The sequence below is a fragment of the Chiloscyllium plagiosum genome, chromosome 9, assembly GCF_004010195.1.
Source record: "Chiloscyllium plagiosum isolate BGI_BamShark_2017 chromosome 9, ASM401019v2, whole genome shotgun sequence".
Lineage (NCBI taxonomy): Eukaryota > Metazoa > Chordata > Chondrichthyes > Orectolobiformes > Hemiscylliidae > Chiloscyllium > Chiloscyllium plagiosum.
This window is the reverse complement of record NC_057718.1, coordinates 66489985-66507379: the sequence shown is the minus strand read 5'-3', so window position 1 is coordinate 66507379 and position 17395 is coordinate 66489985. Positions and strand designations below refer to the sequence as shown.

General features: G+C 38.4%; 1 protein-coding gene across 9 annotated transcripts in view; it reads right to left on the bottom strand.

The window, feature by feature from the left end:
• The window catches only part of LOC122552912 (rho guanine nucleotide exchange factor TIAM2), a 370627-nt gene that overhangs the window by 85779 nt on the left and 267453 nt on the right, over positions 1-17395 (bottom strand). For 6 of the 9 annotated variants that reach the window (XM_043696131.1, XM_043696135.1, XM_043696133.1 and 3 more), the window contains one exon: positions 14384-14484. In XM_043696131.1, coding sequence (XP_043552066.1) covers positions 14384-14484 — 101 coding nt within the window. Of the gene's footprint in view, positions 1-9872; positions 10052-11493; positions 11542-14383; positions 14485-14805; positions 14912-17395 lie in introns of those variants that run through there. The other 3 variants (XM_043696138.1, XM_043696137.1, XM_043696139.1) reach the window with 3 other exon arrangements.

Sequence of the window (17395 nt, the reverse complement as noted above, 5' to 3'; positions counted from 1 at the left end):
GCGGGAGGAGGGGGAGAGAGAGGAGAGGGCAGGAGAGGAGAGAATCCAATTGATAGAAAGGAGGGAAACACTCCTGCTGGGCAATAATGTTGGAAAATCTTCCTGCTGCTGGACCTTGCATCTTCTAGTCTTAAACTGGAAGTTTAGGTTGGGTTTTCAAGGGTTTGGACAACTCAACAGTTTAAGACCAGGAGTTGTCCAAACCCTTGGGAACCCAGACTAGAGGCATTAAATCCAAATTTTTGAACCAAATCAGAGACTTGAAACCCAAATTTAAATATTAGCAACCTGCCTCATAGAAGCTGACAAGTTTACCCTAATCCAGTTCAATGTAGCAAAGGTCATCAGCATACAGAATATTATTGTAGATGTGATTAACTGAACTTCAATTGTACTTCAAAACATATAAAGATAAAATTGAAAAATAAATGACTTTTTCATACCAGAATTTCTCAGATTCTATGATGCACCCCATATGTACATATTCATTGTTGTGTAAGAGGATCAAAATACAAGCCATATTACATATGAAAGTCATGATTCTTTCAGTGAGCTTCTAGAAACTGTTCTGTGTACATCCTCCTACCATGCTGTTACATAGTTAATAAAGAAACAAATCTGAAATGACAGCTGCCACAGACATGACTGGGAACAGGAATATGCAAATAGGTTTCAACTTCTGTGCCTACCTTAACTGAGCTTGTGGAAGTTCAATCTAGAATTAAGTAAATCACTTAAATTTTGCTTGGTACATGCACACGCTGTGATCTAAAGGTTTTAGAAATTTAATTATACTTTTTGCCATGGCTTGCATTGCTCACTACTTTTAAGAGATGCTAGTATTTGTTAAGGGGCAGGAAATCAGAGGGAAGCTGGCTGAAGTTAATAAGCCTCATGACAAGAAATTTGATCAGTACTGATTTGCTGTCAGTCTCTGGAGGGTTGCTGATCTAACAATCACATATTAGATTTATCTTCCAATTCTAGTCACTCGGAGGTTGTAATTTTCTTCTAAATTCAATACGGTACTCCAAATGGCTGGCTGGTCACAGCTGCATGAAATGGCAGAACTTGCCATCGAAGTTTGTAAGTTTTGATAGTTATATGCCATCTGTTCACCAACCCACACAGGGGTTCAAAGACGTGCCAGTGCATCCTTTCCTAACATTGCTTAGAGAAGTGAGGAATGTTCCTGCAAGAGTGGCAAATTTTGATTTATCAGCCACGATGAAGTCTACTGATATAGATTACTAAACTTAATGTGTGTAATTTATTCCTTCCTCCCATCAGACATGCAACTAATTGAAAAGCATGGTTGAGATTAGTACTCACAACTAGTCCCCAAAGGTTTAAATGCACAGCAGAAAATTGTCTGTATTTAACACTCAATGACAGTATGACTACAATTTGGTGTTATCAAGAAAACTGAATACTGGTACAGTATATTTCCATGAGGAAAAGCTGTCTTTTTGATACACCACTTAAACTTGTGGTCTGAGGATATTTTTCCTGAAATTTACTGAAGGATATACTTACTTTCCTCCATTTTTAATTAAATATTTATCACAGCATCCACTCCCATACATCTCTGCACTGCCTTGAACAAAGATGACAGTTTTTTTTTTAAACTTTGTGGGGAACCAGCCCGGTAGATGAGAATAATTTAAGTTTGGTGTGGTTGATTTAACTCATGGCTCATTTCAGAGAAAATGAGCTGTAACATAACATCCAAGGCCCTGATTCAAAGATCTAGTTGAAATTTCAACTCGAAGAATGGCCTGACAGCAAAGGAAAAATAATCTAATGGTACATAATTGAAATCCTCCACAGAGTGTAACTCTTTGAAAAGGAAGAATAGCAAAGGTTTAAATGAAACTAGTAATGTGGTAGAGGATGGGATACCAACTTCATGATCTACAGAGAAAGTTAAATGCCCGCTGCCAACAACACAACCAAGAAAGACTTAGTTGATAATGACAAAAAAAATCAAAGCAACAAGGCCTGAACAGTGAATACCTATTCTAAAAGGAATGAAAAGAAAATGAAAATTCACGCAAGAAGTTCCCTTTTCAGTGAACTTACTGTAAACTTTGCTGTAAGTACACTTCCTTTTATCAAATCTGGAAAGTTAAAAACATCAAAAGAAAGAAGCACTCGACTTCAATTACATTATGAAGGCATGGCAGTCTTCGTTAGCAAGTTATACCATAGTTGAACAATCGTGTTCTGCATCTTGGACAACAAAAACAACAAATTTCTATGAAATTCTAGGAGTTACATTCCTGAGTTGCTATATTTTCTTTTCATTATTATTGCCAGTATCTGCACCCAAGAGAAACAGAATACACAAATCTCTACAGCATTTAAAATCAATACCCAGTATAACTAGATTTTCACTTAATACGGGCAGAAAAAAAATGTCAAATTGCATGGGGCTTCAGGAACACAACATACAGCCAATAATTTTCTTCAGATTATTTTTGGGAAAAGATCACACAAAATTAAGTCCTTAGTAAATATGATAAGTTATGCTTTGAGGAAAGATGTGAATTCCAAGACAAAGGCATTATTAGGAAGGTAAAATTAGGAAAAGGCCAAGAATAGATTTTCCAACTCCAAGAAGCAAAATAATAAAGGTACCAGATGTGTGAAACAGTCAGAAGGATCCAAAAAAAAAATAAGGTCTCCAAGAATTGCACTGAGCATTAGTTATAAATATTGCCCCAGGACAAACTGTGAGGTCCAGACAGCCACAGATATTAGACTTCAAACCTCATCGGATGATGTTTTGGTGGTGGTGCTATGGTAATTCATTCAGCGTTATGCATTTTATGGTTTTCACTAACTCAGAATATCCCAAAGCAGTTAATCAATAAGTAAATACTTTCAAAATGAAACCATTGCTGTAAACTATAGTCAAATAAAGCAGTAAATTAGTACATAAAAAGCCTCCACAGGAAACAAGACAATTTACAAGAAACGTTTTTCAAAAAAAGTCTAATGGGAACTTTGGCTTCAAGATGACAGATGACGCCTGAATTCAATGTCTTTTCTGAAAGATAAATTACACAGTTAATCTCTCAAAGTATATCCTTCACCTTACCATTTTAAAGCATCCAGTTTAAAAGTTTAGCTGAGCAACCATTGAGTGTGATGGAATACGCCCTACTTGCCTGGATGAGCAGCCCCAACAACACTCAGGAAGCTTGACACCATCCAGGACAAAGCAGCCCACTTGATTGGCACGACATCCACAAGCATCCACTCAGTAGCAGCACTGTGTACTACTTAGAAGATGCACTGCAGGAATTCAAAGATTCTCAGACAGCACCTTCCAAGCCCAGGACCATTTCCATCCGGAAGGACAAGGACAACACACATATAGGAGCACCACCACCTTCAAGTTCCCTTCCAAGCCACACTCCATCCTGCCTTGGATGGCACTGGATCAAAATCCTAGAATGGTCTCCCTAATGGCATTGTGGATCAAACCACAGCAGGTGGACTGCAGCAGTTCAAGGCGGCAACTCACCACCACCTTCTCAAAGGGAACGAGATAGAGGCAATAAATGCTGGCCAGTCAGCAATGCCCGCATCCCACAAAAATGAATAAATTAAAAAAGGCTGCTTGCCACATAAGCAGCTACCACATGTTTTCAGTGTGACATTGATACAGCATGGTGCCCTACAGTAACTTGTCCACCCTTTGAATGTTCATTGTAGGGAAATATGACAAACTCGCTCAATTTCTGTCTGTTCTAAAAGACAAGGCAAGATAGAGATGCTGTGATCATCGAAGCATGCAAAAAGGGCTAAGAAAGCAAGGAAAAGCCCAAAATGCACCCTGTTCTAATGTATGAGATAGGTGCCTTTCTGTGTGTGGCCTGCAGCACCATTACAGTGCAAGCTGTCAGTGAGCTCCAAAATGGAGTACTGAACTACTGAAACATATTATAAAAGTGTGTCCAAGATGTGCTATGATGTGCTAGGGCTAATGCCAACCTCCATTAAAAAGGTATTGGCAGTCACTGCCCCTGAATTGTGCCCTTAAATGTTGGGGAATGTTAGCCAAGATGGACGCCCAGACAAGAAGCCACAAGCTGCACCTGCCAAGCTACAGTCCTGACTTGAGTTGAGAATTGATACCATCTAGCTTCATTATTTTATCTGGGAAAATAGAAATTGCAAGTAAATGAGGTGAGACTAGCTAATAATGACATATTAATGCATGCAAATATGCCTCTTGCCTCTCACAAGATTCTCATCTCGTGGCTGAAATCTTAAGTAAGAAATTGATTGTTTTATTGCTGACATCAAGAATCTCATTTCTTCAATCTTGCAATAGTTTCCCAACCATAATGCCATTCCGCACATCTTTCAGACTCCATAAAGTCAGCTCATACTTTTCCAATTAGGAGTATAAAACAGTCCAAACAAAAATTGATCAGCTTTGTATGATGTAAATGTTGACTATTCACATTACTGAAGACCTGTTTGTTTTTGATATTCCCCACGTGGATTCACTGGAACAGTGAACAATGGAACCAACCAAAGCAAGGTTTATTGTCATTGTGCCTGCTATACAATGAATGAGCAGTGAAACTGGGGAGGAGCAAATGCATCAACATACCAAAGGCCAAAAGCAACTTCCAGCAAATGCCGATCAGCTTCCACATGTATAAGTTGCAGAAGAAAAGTCCCTAAGGATGTGTAGGCGATACAAGTGGTTAAGAGTCTATCTTATTTGATGCCATCACAGAACTGTGTTATCCACTGGAGCAGGACTTTCAAATGAAGGTGGTCATGCTCGTTAAAACTAAGGGGCAAAGAATTTTGTTCTCACAGAAGGTAGTGAATGTCTGCAGCCCTCAGCCTCAGAGAACTGGGGATACTTTTTGATTATAAGTATTGAAAACAGGAGGTGGATAGAGTGCTGTAATAATGGGAAATTGAGGGTTACCATGAGTTTGCATAAAAGAGAAGTGGAGACCTGGGACAGATCAGTGTGACCTTGTTGAATGACAGGCCAGATCAGAGGGGCCAAAAGATCTATTCTGGCTCTTATTTCTCACATTTCCATCGCAGTGGCCATCGAAATGACAGCTGTGCTAAACTTTCATGCAATGGGCTGCCTTCAAATACCCATTGGGAACTTGTGTGGAATTTCTCAATCCTCAACAAATATGTCAAAGGCTGTTAACAATGTAATTTGTGCAAGATCACACTATTTCATTTCATTCTCCCCCTTTCAAGGTCAATGTTGCAGCATGGGCAGTAGACTTTGTCAATATAGCTGGTTTCCATCAGCTGCAGAGCTCTGTGGACTGTATTTGCATTGTATTGACAGCCCATTTCAAAAGTAGTTGACTTCATCAACAGAAAAAGAGGTTCCTTTTGATCAACAGTCATCTATGATCACTAGTACTGCATCTTTGAAATCTATGCCAGGTACCCTAGAAGTTTGAATGATGCCGCACATCATAGATAACTCTAAGATGCCTGCTGCATTTCAAGGGCTAAATGCTTTACAAGAATGGAGATGAGGGCTACCCCAACATCTCCATTACATAACTCGCCACTGAGGCAGAGAACAAATACAATGCAGCCCATTCTTTGGCGAGGGCCATATTTGAGCAAATGATAAGCCTCCTGAAGATGAGATTCAGTTGCCTGGATCAGACTGGGGGCTGACAGTACACTCCAGACAGACTGCATGACCTAATCCTTTTCATTCTGTGCTCTGCGCAACTGGAGCACAAAGTAGAGGGTGTGATAGACATCGAAGAGCTGAGAAAGCAGCAACCATCTTCCAAGGAGGAAGAATAGGCCATAGAGCAGGTGGAATATCAACTTACATTGTGATAAACTAGTGCAACAAGCCAGGACTTAATTTACACCTACATCAAAATGTTTGGAATTAGGTGAAGTCGCCATTCATTGACCCTAAGTTGCTGTTATTTGAAAGGAAAACAGCCCCTGCTTTGTCCCAAAAGCAACTGCAGCATTTTGTTTGTTGTTTCCTCTCTTCTCCTATTGCTTAATTATAATCAACATGTGATGCTCCCATACTCAACTGGAAAAGAGTAGCACTACTTCAGACAGGGTATTAACAGGGAAAATTGACAATTAGCTGATATTTGGGAAAATTCAACCCTAGGTCTCCGAGTGAAAACAACCTCGCAACTCATTACTACCGTTACCTTACTTGCCAAAGTATGACGCCTGCCAATAGTAACGGTACGAAAATTTAGATTGAGAGAGAATGTTTTCATTACAGGTAGAAACACAAAATATTCAACTGAATATTCTACCAAATGCTACTTGTGAACATCTAACAAGTGAATGAAATTGAACATTATCCCCTTTGATGGCTATGCACATATTACAAATCAGTCAGGAATAAAAGAATGACTAGAATAAGATTAGGCTCCAGTCAAAGATAGGAGTGGGAAGTTGTACGTGGAGTCTGAGATAAGAAAAAGGACCATTAGACTAGACGGGATTGAGATTCAAAAGGAGGAAGTGTTAGCAATTCTGGCAAGTGTGAAAATAGATAAATCCCCTGAACCAGATGGGATTTATCCTAGCATTCTCTGGGAAACTAGGGAGGATATTGCAGAATCTTTGACTTTGAGTTTTATGTCATCATTGTCTACAGGAATAGTGGCAGAAGCCTGGAGGATAGCAAATATCCTGTTGCTCAAGAAAGGGATTAGAGACAATCCTAGACCAGTGAGCCTTACTTCGGTTGTGGGTAAAGTGCTGGAAAAGTTTATAACAGTTTGGATTTATAACCATCTAGACAGGAGTAATTTGATTAGGGATAGTCAACAGAGTTTTGTGATGGGTAGGTCATGCCTCACAAACCTTACTGAGTTCTTTGAGAAGGTGGTCAAACAGATGAATGAGGGTAAAGCAGATGATGTGGTGTATATGGATTTTAGTAAAGCATTTGATAAGGTTCCCCATGGTAGGCTATTGCAAAAAATATAGAGGCGTAGGATTGAGGGTGATTGAGCAGTTTGGATCAGAAATTGGCGAGATGAAAGACGACAGAGGGTGGTGGTTCATGGGAAATGTTCATCCTGGAGTTCAGTTACTAGTGGTGTACTGCAAGGCTCTGTTTTGGGGCCACTGCGGCTTGTCATTTTTATAAATGACCTAGATGAGGGCGTAAAAGGATGGGTTAGTAAATTTGTGGATGACATTAAGGTCAGTGAAGTTGCGGCCAGTATGGAAAGATGTTGCAGGCTACAGGGGGACATAGATAAGCTGCAGAGCTCGGCTGAGAGGTGCAAAATGAAGCTTAATGTGGAAGAGTGTGAGGCGATTCATTTTGGAAGGAATAACAGGAATACAGAGTACTGGGCTATTTGTAAGACTCTTGGTAGTGTAGATGAGCAGAGAAATCTCCGTGTCCATGTGCATAGATCCCTGAAAGTTGCCACTCAGGTTGATAGGGTTGTTAAGGCGGCATATGGTGTGTTAGTGTTTATTGGTAGAGGGATTAAGTTTCAGAGCCATGAGTGCCTCCTTGTTTGATTGTGACCTGCACAAGGTTTGAGATGGAGTACCATAACAGCTGTTACAGTTGATCAGAGTACAGAAAGCGAAAAAAAAAAATATAACCAGCATTCTCTTTCTGCAAACCAATTCATCCTCCCTGAAATTGTGGAACATGACTAAAAATGGACAAGCCACAATTAGCAAGCTGTCAGCACATAAATATTTAAGCATAGAAATGAATAACTCTTTCATGAGCAATGCACCATGGAAGTAGCAGTATTCATGCAAATATATTTATAGATTAATTCCTTCAGCTATTTAGTAGAATGTCAACATGTAGAAGAAAATCCCATGGGAACCTTGTTGAGGTGTTTAACAGAAACAGTCAAAGTGTTTGAACCCTACCCCCATGCCAGTTTAACCTTTCAGTGACAACTGGTTTTCAATTCAACCCAAATTTAGCACATGAATGAAATAAGAACAAGATCCAGAGGTATATAAACACCAACTCACTACCTCGTCAAGAGGATAGTCATAGAATCATAGAGATGTACAGCACGGGAGCAGACCCTTCGGTCCAACCCATCCATGCCGACCAGATATCCCAACCCAATCTAGTCCCACCTGCCAGCACCCGGCCCATATCCCTCCAAACCCTTCCTACTCATATACCCATCCAGGTGCCTTTTAAATGTTGCAATTGTACTAGCCTCCACCACTTCCTCTGGCAACTCATTCCATACACGTACCACCCTGTGTGAAAAAGTTGCCCCTTAAGTCTCTTTTATATCTTTTCCCTCTCACCCTAAACCTATACCCTCTAGTTCTGGACTCTCCCATGACAGGGAAAAGACTTTGCCTATTTATCCTATCCATGCCCCTCATAATTTTGTAAACCTTTATAAGGTCACCCCTCAGCCTCCGATGCTCCAGGGAAAACAGCTTAAATAGCTCAAATCCTCTCATCTTGGCAACATCCTTGTAAATCTTTTTTGAATTCTTTCAAGTTTCACAACATCTTTCCGATAGGAAGGAGACCAGAACAGCATACAATATTCCAACAGTGGCCGAACCAATGTCCTGTACAGCCGCAACATGACCTCTCAACTCCTGTACTCAATAATCTGACCAATAAAGGTCATAGGTCTCCAATCATCATCCATGCCAAATGTACAATTTAGCAACTGTGCAGTTTTAATGTCAGCTTCCAAATGTATCCAGCCCTCATTTGAACAAGTTTGAAGCATATTATTTTAACAAAATTGTTATTACATTCACAATTGCCTCCGAGCTTGGATTATTTCACATGCTTTCTAAAAAACCTTGGTATTTCACTATCCTATCTACCTGTGACTCCACCTTCAAGGAGCTTTGAACCTGCACTCCAAGGTCTCCATTCAGCAACACTCCCGAGGACCTTACCATTAATTGTATAAGTCCTGCTAAGATTTGCTTTCCCAAAATGCAGCGCCTTGCATTTACTTGAGTTATCTCTATCTGCCACTTCTCAGCCCACTGGCCCATCTGATCAAGACACCTGTTGTAATCTGAGGTAACCTTCTTCGCTGTCCACTACACCTCCAATTTTGGTATCATCTGCAAAATTACTAACTATACCTCTTATGCTCACATCCAAATCATTTATGTAAATGATGAAAAGTAGTGGACCCAGGACTGATCCTTGTGGCACTCCACTGGTCACAGGCCTCCAGTCTGAAAAACTACCCTCCACCACCACCCTCTGTCTTCTACCTTTGAGCCAGTTCTGTAACCAAATGGCTAGTTCTCCCTGTATTCCATGAGATCTAACCTTGCTAACCAGTCTCCCATGGGAACCTTGTTGAATGCCTTACTGAAGTCCATGTTTTCTGTGACTGCTAAAAAAACATAATTGACATGATAATCATAGTTTTCATTTTCCTGAAAGTGCTCCATTCTTCAATGTTACTGTAGTTGTTGTTACTACAGATTATCTACCTCATTTATAAATATTCTTCTATAAAAGTTAAAATTACTACAAGCTTTGTTGTGCAGTAGCATACACCAAAGCATTTCAGAAAGCATGTGAAATAATCTAAGCTAGGAGGCAATTATGTATGTAGTAACAATTTTGCTAAAATAACATGCTTCAAACTTGTTCAAATGAGGGCTGGATACATTTGGAAGCTGACATTAAAACTGCACAGTTGCTAAATTGTACTTTTGGCATGGATGATGATTGGAGACCTATGACATCATTCAACACTAGTGATACTTTCATTATTTAAAAGCAACATTACATTTGGAGGCATTTTTAAATATTTTTCTTTCATTTAATTATTATATTTCAGAACTTGACTTCAAACAGTGCTTTGACATGATCTTACCTGTGCTGCTGTTCAAAGATCCACACTCTGGGAGAGCGGGGAATAAAAAAACATCTAGCCGAATCCAGAGAGTGACTTGACACTCACTGTGTTTTTAAACTTAAGAAATGGAAAACCCGAGGTGGAAAGCAAAGCAAATGTCACAAAATCAACTTTAAAAGAGCAATAAACAGAAATACAGATGCTTCTCAATACTTCCTCCTTGCCTTCAAACATCATTGTCCACCAATAGGAAATGGTTTGAGGGCAGATAACATCAAATGTATAAGCTTCCCCCTTTTGTCACCATGCATAATGTTCATAAAGATGATTCGCACTACACAACATTGTTATAGAAGCAACTGCAGTATGACACAAACATCATTTTGTGTTTCAAAATTACTTTTAGATTATATATATATGGATGAAGCCTGCTGTAGGTTCACTTAAGCTGCAGTAATAAGTTGCCTTTTTTGGAAGAGATCATTTGTCTTTTTTTCTGCAAGAAGTACAATTCTCCTCCTGTCACATTATAATTTTATTCATAGCTCAAAGACTATACCAATGGAGCTGACAAAGCTTGAATGCAGCTTTGACAGTAATGGGTGCTTTCAGATGATAATGGTACATAAAATTACATAGCACTCAGTGGTAGCATTACTGTTGAGAAACTGGCACACAGCTGCAATTCATTAAGCCACATTTTACTTAGGATCCCAAGGTTACAAAACAGCACCAAAAATGGATTCTTCCTCTAGCGCCTTAAACTCCTAATTTCACTTCTGAAGATGCACTCACTTAAATGAACTATGATCTTACTACATCTCCAATGACAAAGAATTATATACTTGCAGAAAGTGGACCACATCCAATTTTTTAAAATTGTTAATGAAAACACAACTTCTTACTGGATAGCCGGTATTGGAGCTGCTTAAGGATTCTGCGCCACACGAACAACTTGCAACTCGAAATTAAATGCCTGTCTTGCTGTTTTTCTATTGCCATTTACTCATCCTGCATTTTGTTTTAAGGCATGAACAGGCTGCTGAATAAAATTTTACTGCAGTGGGTGGTAGCTCTTAAGGAAATCTTAGGATTATGTAGCATCACATTTTGAGCCAAAGGGATAAAATCCTGATCAACCTGTTCAAAGATGCTATGACACACCGCTGGAGCAGGTGGGACTTGAAACTGGATCTCTGGGCTCAGTGAACAGTAAACAACTGCTGTGCCACTAGCACCCTAAAGCTGAGAGAATGAAGGGAGAATATTTAAATAAGTTATAAGCTGCATCACTAGAGTGACACCAGCTGCAGCAATTCTTCATATTTGAAGCAGGATATGGAGTTCAAATAGTACGGCTTCCTCCTTAAATGGTCAAAACTGGGTCAAAGCAAACAGGAAATGTAAATATTTTCACAGCCTTAGTACAATGTTCAACCACAGATCACAATGAAATTGTTTACTAATTTGAAGTGCAACTTGGAGTTTTACTTTTAAAGCTCAAATAAAACTTCAGTTTCAAAGCTGCATTCTCTTAAATTCAAATTCAAGTTATAAAAATTAGGAATTCTTACAAACACAGGAATCAATTTGTTTTTAGACATAAATATAGGAAGATTGTCAAAACAAAAGCGATTACTTTTTTGATATGCAGATTACGATTCACCATCGATTCTCTACAACATCTTGTCCGTGCTTTATCTACCTTTCACATCACGATAACATGTTGCTTGCAGTAAGCTTGCCAAGATCTAGGCTTCTATGTTCATGAAACAGAAATGCTATTTTGTCAAGGATGACCTATTTTGGGTAAAATGTTAAATTAAAATCCTAGATTAGATTAGATTACTTACAGTGTGGAAACAGGCCCTTCGGCCCAACAAGTCCACACCGACCCGCCGAAGCACAACTCACCCAGACCCATTGTTGAAACTTTATTGCTGGAACAGCACAGCAGGTCAGGCAGCCACGCAGACACGGGGAGGATGTGCAAACTCCACACAGTCAGTCACCTGAGGCGGGAATTGAACCCAAGTCTCTGGTGCTGTGAGGCAACAGTACTAACCACTGTGCCACCGTGCCGTCCACAATCTGTCTACGCTAATAGTTCCACTGCTTGTTAAAGATTTCATGACACTATTTCAAGCAGAGCAAAAGGCCTCCCGAGTCTTTAGTGAATATTATTCTACAATGTACTTAACCAAAAAAGTTACCAATCACTTATGGGCTATTTTATGGGTTTTTGTAAAATAACTGCAATTTTATCCAAATAATTAAATAGCAATTCTCTTCATGTGAAATTCTTTTAGATTTATGAAGGGCTTTGAAGTGTTGCATACAATGCAATTTCTTTGTTAGGAGGCGTAATGATGAATACTCTACGTTTGAAATATCCTTTGAACAAATGGATCACTTTTCCGATGAAAAAAAATTATGGAACATTTTTGTTAGCCCAACTCCATTCAGGAAGCCATCTGAATGCTCTGGTGGGCATCAGTTCCAGAATGAAAGCCTGATGAATTAGTGAAAATACTGTGTTCTTTACATGAGACACACAATGACTCACCACTAGAATCAATGATGAGCTTCAAATTGATCTGACAGCACTGTAACTGAACTTGCATCTCAGCTCACTGATTCTGAACGGTATTTAATCAGCCAGCTTCAATCACAGACACCAGTAACTAAAAACATAAATTTCTGGAAATACACAGCAAGCACTTTGAATATTGTGAGAAAAAGGAGTGATTAATTTGGTGCATCACATGATTGGAGTACTTTAAACAAAGCATTGACAGCCAAAAAGTTAACAGCTGGATAGGGAAATGATAGGTTGAGTGACTCACTGTGTACTTTCTGCAATAATTGAGTTTTTTTTTAGTTTGAGTTGTGTAATTTTCTTGTGACAAACTTGGTTTGTAAAACATTTCCACCAGAACAGTTAACCGAAATGTATTGGGGGATTTTTATTGTGAAATTTTTAACGAATATTTGGGTTATTTCTGCATTTTGCCACACCTATTTCTGCAAATTTCAACAGCACTTTGAATGCATTTATTCACTGCATCAAGACACATCAGTTTAATGCAGAATGTCAGTACAATGAACCTTCAAGGGGCTGAAAGGGAGCAGAAAACATGGGCTAATTCTCTCTCATATCGCATTTTTTTTATAGAGACTCAAAATTAATTTTGAATTTTGAGAATGTGCATGTGGATTGCATTGTTTTTAATAACAATTGTCATAGTTAACCGAAGATAGCCTTTCAAAATATTTGAATAGATTATTCTGCAGGCACATAATTTCTGGTCCTAGTTTTGATTACTAATTATTCAAAACAAAAAAGTAAAATACACAATTTATTTCAATAAGGATGTAAGAGATTGACACACTAAATTTCGTATTATTTAGCATGACACTCTGACCATAACTACTTAGCCAATTTCACAAAATATATATCAGCACTGAGCCAAATAAATATTGCTTGTACAACTAAAAGTTAAATCTGAACAATGCAAAAAACATTAACAAATGGTTACTTTCAAATAGATTGGGATGAAATGCTACTCAGGCTGTACTTGCACAGCAAGTTTCCAGTTTCTGTTCGGTTCTAATCTACAATGGTCTGCTGAAGGGAGCTCTTGGGGATTATATTCACCAAGGAGTGAGGAGAAAGAGATGCAGAGGGAGTGTTATCAACTTTTACATAACTCTTGGACTATCTTGTTTCTGAAATATGCCGAGTTAACAAAGTGCAAGTCAGTCTAAACATTCTGGATCATTTGGTGGAGGAAACTAAACAGCCACAATCCCTTATTGATTGTGAGTGGCCAAGGGCTCCTAAAACCAAGATTGGATATAATACCCTCCATGGTGGAATAGCCTGAAACCCAAAGTTTTAAATATTGGTCACTTAGTTGAGATACTGAAGGCCTTCCAACTGTACTACTTTAAAGAATAAAAGCCTTCTCACATGGGAAAATGGAAAAGAGAAAGGAGCGATTAAAACTACAACATGCATCTAAACAGATTAGAGTTACTAACATTTCAATCCTTTCAACGGAAAACTAAGAATAAACACATGAGAAAGAATACTCTCATAAGCAAATCTAATGCTTTTGCAAACATATTTCGAAGTGAAGGCATCTAAATGTTAAGTTTTGAAAACCGCTGGAGTCAAAACGAAATTGAAATGTTAGACCGGTATTAAACAACAGAAATGAGTTAGGTTGATTATTTTTAATGGATTTCAACATGGAAATAAAACATTAAGCCTTTCATTGTTGTTTTCTTGGAACCTCATTAAGAGCGACCTAAAATTCACAACGTCTACACCAATATTTCTGTCTTAGTATATACTATATATTCTGTCATTCTAATTATTTACTTCTGATATTTACCAAAGCCAAGGAAAGCAACGTACCAGCCTATGAAAAACTTAAATGCTGATTCTATCTTATGTAGAGTTCTGTTCAGAAATGTAGCTCACGCGGTAGTTTACAAAGCACTAACAGAGTGTCAGCACTTACCTTTAAAAATGATTCAGTATTTTCATCCTGATACAATGACTCCACAAAGTCTGTTGGGATACTTCTTGTCAGAGCTGGCACATCTGGCACACTAGTGAAATCTGAAATTTACAAAAATTTAACCATTTTCTTTGTAAAACAGTGTGTAAAGCTCTCTTGTTGTAGTGTTATTACTGATTCAATTCAAAGCTACAATGTCCTGTTGAATTCCAATTTAAAAATGCTTTTCACTTGCAATTCAGAATACAATATCAACTAAGTCACATTTAGAGGTAGACTTTTAAGAATTTTTTAAAAAACGTGAAGTTAGATGATACATGTCACAGGGCTTTTGAAAGAAAAAATAAAAGAACAAATCGTTCATTTACTCAGATGCAAGGCGACAAACACATCAATTGTTCAATGTATTGCCATAGACCTACCTGGCTGTAAATGACACCAAGAATCTAGTGAAAACACTAATCAGTAACTAAACTCAGAAATATCATAAACAGAAACCTGCAATCAGACAACAATCTAAACATTTGAACTTTTCCTTGGTTTCTTTTTCAAAGAGACAGCCAGAAACTGCTAATACCATCCTGCTTCAAGGGTGCTGGATTAATTATTTTTCTGACATTGTGCTAAATACTAAGTAATTACTCTGCAATACTTGCTTCTGCACCCAATTCAAAATTTATTTCTCTGCAGCATTTGATACTTATCATAAAATTCATTTCAGCAACTACCTCCTAAATCTGACTGAAATTTACTTGAGAGATATCTTACACTGCAAATGTCTCGCATCCAATGCCAGCAGATGTCAGGGTTTTGAGTTGGTTAAACAGCAGGAACATTGGAGATGCGTCATTTAGGCTTCACTCCCATTTGTGGCAAATTAGATATTTTAATCCATTCTGCTATACAATTACTCTAGTCAGAACTTTTAAAATGCTTATGTTGCTAAAGGGAAACATCCTATTGCATTGATAAACTATTAGAAAGAGAAGGGTTTTCAGAAGTTATGTGCACTTTCTTGTAAAAATCATTAATAGTATGAGTAACAGTATAACTACATTTCTGCTGCTCACACATTACTGTTTGCAATGATTCAGTTATTATAGTGTATGAACAGTCAAAGATAGTGCCCAAAGAGTTATAAAATATAGAAAAGATAAGTATTTTTACATTTCAACTCCAGTACCGTTTACTTATTGAGGTACACTGCCATGCATGAATTTTCTGAGCAGGATAACATTTTTACTCATAACATAATAAAGTATTTTGTTTTGATGAAAGCCCCTTTACTCCAGTTCCAAGACAGAACAGCTCCAGTCAGCATTAGATCTACACTTAATATCAATGTTGCACCATCTTATTTACTTATGTGTAAATACACTTGAGAGAGTAATCAAATATTTTAATTATAATGTGGTGCTTAATTCAGTTATATAAAGGATAGTTAAATCCCTAAAGAACTATAAACAATTTGAGGGAAATTTAGATAAGTTTAAAATTGGATCAGATGTAAACTTTATATGATTAAAAAAGTTGCAGTTGATTCATTTTACTGGAAGAGTGCTATGTGCCATGCCCTGAAGATATAAAAAGGCAAAGCAAGTCTGAGGCTACACATTTGTAAACCTATTAAGATTTTATCCAAAAGCAGTGGCAACAATTTTATATGAGCTAATTGGCCTTTGGGCAAACTGCTACTTGGGTAAATAACAAGATACATTCATACACCTCCTTTAACAGAGCAAAGCATCCTAACATGCTTCACAAAAACATTAAACAAATATACTGTCACACAAAAGAGATATGAGGTTGACTTGACAAGACCTTTGTGAAAGTTTTAAGCAACATCTTATAGTAATGAATAAAGTCGATTGCAAAACGAAAATGTGAAAATTGGCAAATATGAGAACAGCGTAACAAAACTGGAGAACTGTACTTGCTAGATGAAAATGCGAAAATTGGCAAATATGAGAACAGCGTAACAAAACTGGAGAACTGTACTTGCTAGATTACTCAAAACAACAGTTACAGAATAATCAATCTAACTTTGTTGTTGGGAGTAACTTTAAGCAAGGGTGGACTGGGGTTTGCTGAGATACCTGGGATGCCAATGTCTGAATCACAATGGTCTGGGCCACTTCTATGCCCATAACAAAATGTTGGTCAGTCTTCAGAGAGTGTGCCAATTAGAGATCCAATTAAATTTGGCAAGTGTACCAGGGAATCAACAGCCCAATGAAAGAATCCACAGCAATGTGTAGCCATCAGCACCATCAGAACATGTATCAATGTAGGTAGAGGTACGCCCTGAAGACCTGCCACAGGATTTTGAAAGCTATATCTGTTGCCCTCTGATACCCATGGCTCTGCCCAGTGGGGGCATAATAAAAGAGAGAAGCTCCAGGGAATTACATATTTCAGCCTTAACAGTGGGAGCTATTTGCTGTCATGAAGGTTCTGACAATATCACCAATTGCAACTCCAAAGTGGGCACTTAATTAGGCCCAATTAATGGTCCACCTCTGCCAGACGCTGCTGGTCAGACTCTGGCTCAGGAAAGAGCATTCAGAAGAGGGATTGCACTACAGATTTGGCCCAAAGTGAGATTGTCTAATTTGCCCTGATCCCAAATCCAAAAATTGTTTCACAGGACTGAGAAAATTCAGCTCAATAATCAGAGCAAAATTGATACCTTTGAGTCATAGAGATGTACAGCATGGAAACAGACCCTTCGGTCCAACCCATCCATGCCGACCAGATATCCCAACCCAATCAAGTCCCACCTGCCAGCACCCAGCCCATATCCCTCCAAACCCTTCCTATTCATATACCTATCCAAATGCCTTTTAAATTTTGCAATTGTACCAGCCTCCACCACTTCCTCTGGCAGCTCATTCTATACACTTATCACCCTCTGTGTGAAAAAGTTGCCCCGTAGGTCTCTTTTATATCTTTCCCCTCTCACCCTAAACCTATGCCCTCTAGTTCTGGACTCCCTGACCCTAGGGAAAAGAC